Raw genomic sequence first — 12,504 nt, forward strand, 5'->3', positions numbered from 1 at the left:
GTCATTGCAAATTGCCAGTTTTTTATTCGTCAGACACACGTTAAAATAATCCCAAACCATAGTCATGGTGTCGGTAGTCAATCACCGAGCGAGCTCGCTTGTTAGCCACGTCTACAGCACCGGCACCAACACACTCTTGTTGTTGTTATGCTCTATTCGCGGCGGTTTGATAAGGTCATCAAGCGTCGCCAGTAAACCTCTCATGCTGCTGTCGTCAACTCCTGTGTTGTGTGTGGGAGAGGGGAGAAGGGAGAGGGGAGGGGCTGCTGACTGGGTTTGTATCCATGTTTTACCGGATATGTACCGCTCCGTACAACAGCGTTTTAAAAAGTCATTAATTTTACTTTTTGAAACAGATATCGATAATTTCCGATATTACATTTTAAAGCATTTATTGGCCGATATTATCGGACATCTCTACTAGAAATGATGGAAAGCGCCACTCTACAGAGCAACTGACCCCTCGGTAGGGATGATGTTCGAAACCGGTGCTCCCGGTTATTCGATAAGAAAAGAACCGATTCCATGGACTCAAATCCCTTTTTGAGAACCGGTTCTCGTTATCGAGGCCACTATAGTAAAGAAAAATAGTTGCTTCTTTATTCAAATCCCTGGGAACGAATCCCTTCCCACAGGAAATGCCCTGTGGGACGGCAATGTTATGCCCATTTGATTGTAGACTCTTACTGACACCTTGTGGCGATATGAAAATACTACGCGTCATTAGTTTGGGCACTTCCGGGTTGGCGACGTCTGTTCAGTTCATGAGACAATTGAGGGGTAGACAAGTTGTGTTAGCTCTTACAAGCCTTGGAAAAGATAAGTCTGTAAGTAAACTGTTTAATTTGTTTATGTAACTCAATATTAAGGTGGAAAGTGGTTAAATTTGATACTAAGATGTTTACTGAAAAACTATTTTTGTGCACTGTTTCAATGGATGTTTTGAGGACTTAAAATGGCTGCCAGTCGTGTATTCCCACCATCGAAATAGTTTCAACACTCAGAAGTATTTGTTTGATGATAGTACTGTATATTTGTGTGAAGCTAATATTTACATATTGTGTATTACATTTCAGTATGTTAATTGAATCACATAGCTTATACATTTGTCATTGTGTGTATTTCAGTTTAAAAAAAAAAAAAATGACAGTCCAGTGCAAGACAAAAGTAAAGATAGGAAAAGACAAAGCAAGATCAACAACAATAAAGAGCCTAAATGGATTAATCTGCTTTGGAACTTTATTAGACGTCTTGGATTGTTTGTTAGCCGTCTTCCTGTCTGTGTAGTTAATATGTTCCAATAGCAGCAGAAGTGCACTTTTTGGAGAGCTGTATTATTTTCAGTTTTGTGCCCAAGGGACTGATTTTATTTAACACTATATTATTATTTATACACCTATAGTGATCACAGAGACAGGTTGTTTCTGTGTTACTGTATATATTTGTTTTCCCGAAAAATCCCACTTAATATACTTTGGGTAAAAACAGTTAATGTTTATTTATTTTATTTTTTTAGGAGGGTAACAGTCAATATTTATTTATTTATTTTATTTTATTTTTTTTCTTATAAAATAAAAGTGAGCTTTTGTTAAACCAAATATTGTGTTTTTTCCATAAACAACAACCTATCTGGATTCGATAAGAGAATCGATAAGGAATCGGTTTGATAAGAGGATTCGATAATGGGCTCGAACGCGATAATTTTTTATCATACATCATCCCTACCCCTCGGTCAAAGTTGGAAAACCTGGGGCCAAATGAATCCCCTTCCTACTGTATAATAAATTAAGATTTTTTTTTAAATGGTTGACATCTATCTCTTATGTTAAAAGGACTTGCTACAGACCATGCTCTCGGGACTGCGCCACAGGAGGTTCACCTCTGCTCCTACAGTACAAACTCCTCACTCTTCCCTCCGGCATACCAGCCAATCACAACGTGGTACGTTTGTCGGCTTTCTCGGAGTCAGGCGTCCTGCAAGAGAGCACGTCTTTTCTCATACTGGAGCAAGAATCCGAGGCCGGTCCAAGCGGCCGCATGTTTGGCATCAGGGACGAAGCAGGAAGGGGAATTATCTTCACACTGCAGCTTCTAGACCGACCAGGTCTAACGCGGCTCAAGGTGCAGGCCACAACCATTTCGCAGCAGGGTCGTGTGACCTATCGGAGTATTTTCATCATCTACATATCCATCTCGTCGTTTCCCTACTGAGCATTCTAAGTGACTTTGCTCCATATAGGTCTTTTAAACCAAAGGCGGTTCCCCAGAACTCTGTCCGACAAAGAGGACATGGTCAGTCAGTGACCATTCAGATGTGTTCCTATCTGTGACTGACTAAAATACAAAGAACTAAACATTTGTACTGAGAAGTGAATATGTCCAAATATCTTTTCCCCAAAAATTGAAAGTGCAATGCATCAATTATTTACTGTAAGCCAGAGTAGTCAAACTCACTTTTATCTTGGGGCCATATCGCCCCTCAGAAGTTAGTCCTTCCAGGATTTTGCAATGTTGCTATCGCACCAATTCACGCAAATCCAACCAATCTCTCGCAAGTTTGTCCAATCCCTGCAAGTCATCGACATTTTCACCCATCGAATTTGTCCCGGCGGTGCTCGAACGCAACGTCCAACCAATCAAATGCCTCCCTGGACGAATTTTTCCGCAACTTTTTGAAAATGCTGCAGAGAAAAACCCGTAGAACTCTGGGGATGTTAGTCATTTAATAGCTAGGCTAATCCTAATGATTTGGCATGGGACACAAGCTACGGGGTTGATCACCTGTTAGCTGTTTTAGTGAGTAAAGGCCGAAACACCCCAGGATTCAAAGGAACACTACTGAGGATGTGTCCCAAAATTTACATCCCATCCCACTCTTAACATCAAGGCAAATCTCATGTGAGTGCACACCATCTATTGGCACAATGGACAGTCTAAACATCACGTCCCGTGTTTTATGATTCTGGAGTGACTGGCTATTACACAGTTACTTTTTCGCTTGATTATTATCATTGTTTACCAACAAAGTGATGGAAAACGTGCTTCGGATCAGAAGTCAAAAGTGAAAAGCAGATGTTTAAAGGGGAATTTTGCCTATCGTTCACAATCATTATGAAAGACATGACGACGGATGGATTTTTTTTTTTTTAATGCATTCTAACTTGTAAATAAAAGCTCCATTAGAGCCAACAGGAGCACCTCAAATTCACCCATAAAATCCAATAAATAACCATTAAAAAACCGCCAACAATACTCCATTTACATTTTGTGTTTTGAATATTAACCATTATATTGTTATTGTTATTATAAGCGCTAACACAGACAAGCTATTTATAGCGGCGCCGTCATCACTTCCATGTGTCCCTATGTTTGCCTCATCGAACGGTCTGCTGCTTCCTCGCTTCCTTGATCCCTGCAAGTTTATTGTGGATCATAAATCATGCATCTCACCCGGACAGAAGAAGTCTGAGTAGGTAATCCGACAAGTTGGTACACTTCTTAAAGTGCCAATGATTGTCACACACACACCGGGTGTGGCGAAATTATTCTCTGCATTTGACCCATCACCCTTGATCACCCCCTGGGAGGTGAGGGGAGCAGTGAGCAGCAGCGGTGGCCGCGCCCGGGAATCATTTTGGTGATTTAACCCCCAATTGACAGTCATTTAGGGCCCGAAACTGGCGAGGACGACACAGAAAGACGCTTTGTCCCCCCACCTCTCTTCTTCGTGAAGATTATGTCATCTGTCATCTTGATGACAGCAGACGTTGCACAGTAAGGGATGTTTTATTATGTTTGTTGGCTCTCATAAAATCTGCAGTGAGTAAATAATCAGTGATGATGAGGAAAATAAATAGCATATGTGATGCATTTTTTAAATGAATGCTTAAAATATTAAATGTTATTATAAATATATTCTTTACTACATGACATATATACTTACATTATGTATATAAAAGGTGTTTGGATGTTGTTTTAATGGCTTTATAGACGGAATTGCACAGCTCCCATAGGCTCCATTGTAAGTGAACTTTTGATGGCATTTATTTTAATATTTCGAATGCAAAAAAAATATTGTTATTGTTATTATAAGCGCTAACACAGACGAGTTATTTATAGCGGCGCCGTCATGACTTCCATGTGTCTCTATGTTTGCCTCATCGAATGGTCTGCTGCTTCCTCGCTTCCTTGATCCCTGCAAGTTTATTGTAGATCATAAATCATGCATCTCACCCGGACAGAAGAAGTCTGAGTAGGTAATCCGACAAGTTGGTACACTTCTTGACAGTCATTTAGGGCCCGAAACTGGCGAGGACGACACGAAAATACGCTTTGTCCCCCCACCTCTCTTCTTCGTGAAGATTATGTCATCTGTCATCTTGATGACAGCAGACGTTGCACAGTAAGGCATGTTTTATTATGTTTGTTGGCTCTCATAAAATCTGCAGTGAATAAATAATCAGTGATGATGAGGAAAAGAAATAGCATATGTGATGCATTTTTTTAATTAATGCTTAAAATGATCAAAATACGTAAATATTAAATGTTATTATAAATACGTCCTTTACTACATTACATATATACTTACATTATGTATATAAAAGGTGTTTGGATGTTGTTTTAAGGGCTTTATAGATGGAATTGCATTGTAAGTGAACTTTTGATGGCATTTATTTAATATTTCGAATGCAAAAAAACAACAAAAAAACATCAATCGTCATGTCTTTCATAATGGTTGTGAATGATAGGGATCTGGTTGTGTGGTGGGATCTGAACCGAGGATGTCGTTGTGGCTTGTGCAGCCCTTTGAGACACTTGTGATTCAGGGCTATATAAATAAACATTGATTGATCATTGATTGATAGGCAAAATAAATGTAAAAAAGCCCCTTTAAGTTCAGCTAGTGTAGAATTTAATTTGAAAACCTTGTTGTATCAAAGAATATCGAGCTAAGAACTGCATTTAAATGGGTGAAAATGTTAATGCATGAATCAAAAATGATACAATGCCGTATTGACTTACTATCTTTCCAGGTGATGAGTTTGACACCTGTGCTGTGAGCACTGAGATTTACAAACAAGCAGAATCAAACTCTCTTTCAGTGTTTAGATGTGTTATTTTCCTGCGGAGGATGTTTAATGAGAGGAAACATAAGCCCAAGTAGCCCTGAGTAGAGTGTGTTTATTAGTAATAACAATGCACAATGTTTCTCCAACATTTGGCATACGTCTCCCATATTTAGTATTTATTTCAACTACTTGAGCCACCTGTTGTGTCGACGTGTTTTTGTACTCTTTGCATTTTTCTTAGAATGTAAATATGTTTTAAAGTGCCTTTCTGGATGTATCACAAACCTGAGTGGACGTGATTCAACCGGTGCTGAAGTTCTACAAAGAACACCATTTTTACAGGCCCTTTCATGGTCGTGTGGTGCGGATTTAAAAAAAAAAGATTTTACGTTCATGACATTTAACACGAAACCGATGTGTGATCTTGTGGTGCTGATATACATAACAAGCGGAAAAATTGTATCTTTTGTATTTTTTTTTAGTGAACAAAGTGCTGGCCCTACAAATATTTTATTGTAAATTGTATGTTTGAGTATGTGCAGGAATAAAAAAATACAACACTTTTTAAACTTTGTCATTCACCTTCTTTTGTTGCAATCAACTTTAGCAAGTACAATTTCTGGGGGTTTTCTTATTATGTCTTTAATATACAAAACCCCAAACCAGTGAAGTTGGCAAGTTGTGTAAATGGTAAAATAAAAACAGAAATACAATGATTTGCAAATCCTTTTCAACCTATATTCAATTGAATAGACTGCAAAGACAAGATACTTAACGTTCGACCTGGAAAACTTTGTTATTTTTTGCAAATATTAGCTCAATTAGTATTTGATGCCTGCAACATGTTTCAAAAAAGCTGGCACAAGTGGCAAAAAAAACTGCGAAAGTTGAGGAATGCTCATCAAACCCTTATTTGGAACATCCCACAGGTGAACAGGCTAATTGGGAACAGGTGGGTGCCATGATTGGGTATAAAAGCAGCTTCCATGAAATACTCAGTTATTCACAATCAAGGATGGGGCGAGGGTCACCACTTTGTGAACAAATGCGTGAGCAAAAACAACATTTCTCAACCAGCTATTGCAAGGAATTTAGGGATTTCACCATCTACGGTCTGTAATATTATCAAAAGGTTCAGAGAATCTGAAGAATTCACTGCATGTAAGCTTAATAAATGCTAAATGCCCGTGACCTTCGATCCCTCAGGCGGTACTGCATCAAAAACCGACGTCAGTGTGTAAAGGATATCACCACATGGGCTCAGGAACCCTTCAGATAACCACTGTCAGTAACTACAGTCGGTCGCTACATCTGTAAGTGCAAGTTAAAACTCTACTATGCAAAAAGGAAAGCCATTTATCAACAACACCCATCCTCTAAGATGGACTGATGCAAAGTGGAAAAGTGTTCTGTGGTCTGATGAGTCCACATTTCACGTTGTTTTTGGAAACTGTGGATGTCGTTTCCTCCGTAACAAAGAGGAAAAGAACCATCCGGATTGTTCTAGGTGCAAAGTTGAAAAGCCAGCATCTGTGATGGTATGGGGGTGTATTAGTGCCCAAGGCATGGGTAACTTACACATCTGTGAAGGCGCCATTAATGCTGAAAGGTACATACAGGTTTTGGAGCAACATATGTTGCCATCCAAGCAACGTTATCATGGACGCCCCTGCTTATTTCAGCAAGACAATGCCAAGCCACGTGTTACATCAACGTGGCTTCATAGTAAAAGAGTGCGGGTACTAGACTGGCCTGCCTGTAGTCCAGACCTGTCTCCTCATTATGAAGCCTAAAATACCACAACGGAGCTGTGGCAATGAACATCTTAAGCTGTACATCAAGCAAGAATGGGAAAGAATTCACCTGAAAAGCTTAAAAAATTGGTCTCCTCAGTTCCCATATGTTTACTGAGTGTTGTTAAAAGGAAAGGCCATGTAACACAGTGGTAAAAATGCCCCTGTGCCAACTTTTTTGCAAACAAGTTTCTCAGTTCGGACATTAATTATCTTGTCTTTGCAGTCTATTCAATCCAATATAAATTGAAAAGGATTAGCAAATCATTGTATTCTGTTTTTATTTACCATTTACACAACGTGCCAACTTCACTGGTTGTGGGTTTTGTACATTCAATTGACCTCTCGTGGATGAGACGCTAAAAAAACGCTCATTCAAACATCTGTTTGCGAAAGTCAATGTGGAAACATTTGGTGTTGGTTAAAGATGAAGTGCTGGACATCCAGATCAGAAGCAGCTTTGTGTTCGAACGCACGCAAATCAACAAAGGTGCTCTAATGTCGGCTGGCTACTGAGAGAAGAAGGGAGGTATTGAAAGACGTCAGCCACATTTGGCCGCTTTATCAGGCCAACGATCGGTATCTGGAAAAGTAATAAGAAACAACTATTTTCAAGAAGGCTCCAAGAGGCTTTTGTACACACATGCAAGGAGGTGAACAACTTAGGTCATGGAATATTTGTGCCGAATGTCAACATTCTATCACACTTTTCCAGCTGATTTATCTTGAATACGTTTTTCCGACATTTATATAATTTCTCTCAAGGGATGCATATTGAAATTTCATATCAACACCGATATTCATCAGTATCAGTACTAAATATTTGGTGTAAAAAAAAAAAGTGGTGGGCAGTAAAGTCCGTCCTTTAAAACTGTGAGTATCATTTTTCCCGCCAACATCTGGGCTGCGATTGTACAGTTGTGTGTACTCATGTGATTCTGCTATGGTGAAAAATAGAGATGTCCGATAATATCGGTAAAATGTAATATCGGAATTTATCGGTATCGTTTTTTTTTATTATCGGTATCATTCTTTTTTTTAATTTTTTATTAAATAAACATAAAAAACACAAGATACATTTACAATTAATACACCAACCCAGAAAACCTCCATCCCCCATTTACACTCATTCACACAAAAGGGTTGTTTCTTTCTGTTATTAATATTCTGGTTCCTACATTATATATCAATATATATCAATACAGTCTGCAAGGGATACAGTCCGTAAGCACACATGATTGTGCGTGCTGCTGGTCCACTAATAGTACTAACCTTTGACAGTTAATTTTACTCATTTTCATTCATTACTAGTTCCTATGTACCGTATTTTTCGGACTATAAGTCGCAGTTTTTATCATCCATCCATCCATTTTCTACCGCTTATTCCCTTTGGGGTCGCGGGGGGCGCTGGAGCCTATCTCAGCTACAATCGGGCGGAAGGCGGGGTACACCCTGGACAAGTCGCCACCCCATCGTTTTTATCATAGTGCGACTTATATATGTTTTTTTCCTTCTTTATTATGCATTTTCAGCAGGTGCGACTTATACTCCGAAAAATACGGTAACTGTTTTTATATTGTTTTACTTTCTTTTTTATTCAAGAAAATGTTTTTAATTTATTTATCTTATTTTATTAATTTTTTTAAAAAGTACCTTATCTTCACCATACCTGGTTGTCCAAATTAGGCATAATAATGTGTTAATTCCACGACTGCATATATCGGTTGATATCTGTATCGGTAATTAAAGAGTTGGACAATATCGGAATATAGGATATCGGCAAAAAAGCCATTATCGGACATCCCTAGTGAAAAATAATTGATTTGAGTGGCCTGTAAAAAGACCATTACCAGGAAATGGACATAACAAGAGAGCCCAACTTTGAAATCACAATGGATATTTATAAAATGGAGAAGATAACGGTGTGTGGGGGGGGCGTGGCCTGCGGACATGCAGCGAAGCGGGGTGTGCCAGGACCGGCTTCGAGATCAGCGACAGGTGCGTAGATGACACAGCTGAGAGTGTGTCATGTCTGTGTGATCATGTTTTGTTTTGGTTATGTTCGGTTTGGGTTTTGGACACTTCGGGCCCTCTTGTTTGTTTTGTCACCATAGCGACCATTAGTTTCACCTGTTTCACGTTTTGCACTCGCGCACCTGTTGTCAATCATGTCTGTATTATTTAAACCCATTGTTGTCTTTCTGGCGACATCACTCTGCTTCATGTCATGTTTACGGTTTCATGCTTAGTTCACGCTACTTGTTTCAGAGTCCATGCTGCCCTGTTCACGTCATCGCAAGTAAGTTTTGTTTATTAATGCCACAGTTAGTGTCTTTTGTTTCTTGTCCATAGTTCTGCCTTTGTGCTATTTTTTTGTTTTTATAGCCATGTTTTGTACTTCCGCCCTTGTGCGCGCCTTTTGTTTATTCCTTTTATTAGTGTTAAAATAAAGATGTCAATACCTTCATGCCATGTCCGGTCCAAGTTCACAATATGAACACGAAGGGTAAAAAGAAAACCCACCTACGATCTGATATATCTGATATGTCACTAAGTTTTAAAAGTTTGTTGTAAAAATCTCTGTGGAGGTTGCCCCCCAGTGGGTTCTTTGGACCACCACACACCGACATGAGAGCCCTGTTCAGGTTCACAGTATGTATTTATTCTTCCTCAATACAGTCTCTGTGTTGCTTTTCAGCAAGTGTTTGTTTGTGTCCGTCACGCTCGTGCTCTCACTCCAGCTTCCCTCCAGCTCCAACCTGCCAGTTTCAAACACTGATGACATCTATTAAACAGACAAGAAGCAAGGAATCATGCAGAGACAGAGTTCAATTTAGCTCATGAGGAGAACGCATGGAGCTGAACACTTAGTCACAGTCTCGCCCTACGCTCTAAGGTTCAGCTCTTGCGTCCCTCTATTTATTCAGTCAACAACACTAAGGCCGCCTCTAAAAGGAGTGGTCACATATATTATGCAAAGCAGGTCCAGGACGCACGATACGTGACGGAATGTGCTGGGGGCCTTGTGATTTCGCCTTGTCCCCGCTTCGTCTCCGTGTTGTCATCTTATCTTCGTTGAGGTCCTTGTAGTCTCTGCTTCGTCTGCATACTGTCATCTTATCTTCGTTGACGTCGTTGAAGTCCTTGGCTGTTAGCGGGCTAAGACAAAGATATCATCTACGGCTGAGGCCACCCCTCAGACAAGAAGTCTTTGTCCTTGCACACATTAGAAAAGTCCAACTTGAGCACAATAGCGAAATAACTAAAGCAACAGACTTTAAGCATACTAAAGTTAGTGTGATAATATATACATAATTATTCTAACACAACCCCATCTCTCCTCCTGGCTGCTGCTTATAAACAAGGCCCAGGTGGGCCATCTAATCACCTGTCGCTGATTTTGAGGCCGGTACCGACACACCTCGCTTCACTGCAGGCCCGCAGGCCACGCCCCCCTCCACAATCTCCTTATGCGTTTGTCCCTGAAACCCACATTTCAGGCTGGACGCTCTGGAAACACTCTGTGGAAATGCTCCCCACCCACACTGCTTGGTGCCTGGTCTGAGCTGCTGTGACTTAGATGACCATAGTAACTAATTAGATGACCATAGTAACTAGTATTTCATGCAAAAGTGCAGATTCCAACCATTGGAATACTTTGCATAGTTCAAGACTTACGGTCATTTGAAAACATCACTGCACATCATAATGGCAGATATAGTTTCCATCTTAAAGATCTAAAATTAATGATTTGGGAATGCCCAGATTGAAAAGCTCATGTGGCCCCCGGGCCTTAATTTGCTCAGGTCTGATATAGAATGAAAGCAAAGGGTCGTTAAACATCACACACATGCGTTAAGACCCTGGGAAAAAAAAGAAAAAAGAAAAAATTGCTAGCATGAAGATGCTTTAACAATACATGGCATTACTGCACATTTTGTAAGTACAATACTGTATAAAATTATTTTGTAATTGTTTCTTAATGTGTTAAATTGTATTTATAATGCATTTTATAGGCATAGGTGTACAAAATATAGGCATATTGAAATAAAGTGTTTCTTGCGCCATTCGTTTTGGAATGCAAGCCTAAAAAAAATAAAAAAATAAAATTAAATAAAATTTAAAATAAAAAAAAAAGACCCTGGGATTGACGTGCGAAGGATGCAGAGTGTCTGCTATCTTGGGGAGGTGTGAGGAAGTCGTGATGGACGGGACAATGGTGGCCATGTTGGGGGTTAATGTCCTGGTCAACAACAGGACCCTACAACACAATGTAGGAGAGACGAGGCACCGTCTGTTTCCTAATCGATATGATGACGCCGCAGGGTCTAATTTGCAGACAATGGGTTGATGACATCACACCTGGCTCCTCACAGGAACTGCAGTCCTGTTCTGATGCTTTGTGAAAAAGTTCCCTTTATTCAACATGCTTGTATCACTGCTTTCTACAAACCCCAAAACCAGTGAAGTTGGCACGTTGTGTAATTCGTAAATAAAAACAGAATAGAATGATTGGCTAATCCTTTTCAATTTATAAACAATAGACTGAATAGACTGCAAAGACAAGATATTTAATGTTCGAACTGAGAAACGTAATTTTTTTTCAGGTGGAATTCTTTCCCATTCTTGCTTGATGTACAGCTTAAGTTGTTCAACAGTCCGGGGGTCTCCGTTGTGGTATTTTAGGCTTCATAATGCGCCACACATTTTCAATGGGAGACAGGTCTGGACTACAGGCAGGCCAGTCTCGTACCCGCACTCTTTTACTATGAAGCCACGCAGTTGTAACACGTGGCTTGGCATTGTCTTGCTGAAATAAGCAGGGGCGTCCATGATAACGTTGCTTGGATGGCAACATATGATGCTCCAAAACCTGTATGTACCTTTCAGCATTAATGGCCTACTGAAATGCGATGTTCTTATTCAAACAGGGATAGCAGGTCCATTCTATGTGTCATACTTGATCATTTCGCGATATTGCCATATTTTTGCTGAAAGGATTTAGTAGAGAACATCGACGATAAAGTTCGCAACTTTTGGTCGCTGATAAAAAAGCCTTGCCTTTACCGCAAGTAGCAGACGAGTAGCGTGACGTCACAGGTTGTGGAGCTCCTCACATCTGCACATTGTTTACAATCATGGCCACCAGCAGCGAGAGCGATTCGGACCGAGATAAAAATTAATAAAAAAATTAATCAATCCCTGATAAAAAAGCCTTGCCTTTACCGGAAGTAGCAGACGAGTAGCGTGACATCACAGGTTGTGGAGCTCCTCACATCTGCACATTGTTTACAATCATGGCCACCAGCAGCGAGAGCGATTCGGACCGAGAAAGCAACGATTTCCCCATTAATTTGAGCGAGGATGAAAGATTTGTGGATGAGGAAAGTGAGAGTGAAGGACTAGAGGGCAGTGGGAGCGATTCAGATAGGGAAGATGCTGTGAGAGGCGGGTGGGACCTGATATTCAGCTGGGAATGACTAAAACAGTAAATAAACACAAGACATATATATACTCTATTAGCCACAACACAACCAGGCTTATATTTAATATGCCACAAATTAATCCCGCATAACAAACACCTCCCCCCTCCCGTCCATATAACCCGCCAATACAACTCAAACACCTGCACAACACACTCA

General features: G+C 40.1%; 1 protein-coding gene across 1 annotated transcript in view; it reads left to right on the plus strand.

Annotated features, from left to right (window-relative positions):
- The window catches only part of hmcn2 (hemicentin 2), a 159,784-nt gene extending 155,897 nt beyond the window's left edge, over positions 1-3,887 (plus strand). The window contains exon 81 of the mRNA XM_061986104.1: positions 1,833-3,887. Within this exon, the coding sequence (XP_061842088.1) occupies positions 1,833-2,211 (379 nt within the window). The 3' untranslated portion in view covers positions 2,212-3,887. The remainder of the gene's footprint in view (positions 1-1,832) is intronic.
- The last annotated feature ends 8,617 nt before the right edge of the window (positions 3,888-12,504 follow it).

The sequence above is a fragment of the Nerophis lumbriciformis genome, linkage group LG12, assembly GCF_033978685.3.
Source record: "Nerophis lumbriciformis linkage group LG12, RoL_Nlum_v2.1, whole genome shotgun sequence".
Taxonomy (NCBI): Eukaryota; Metazoa; Chordata; class Actinopteri; order Syngnathiformes; family Syngnathidae; genus Nerophis; species Nerophis lumbriciformis.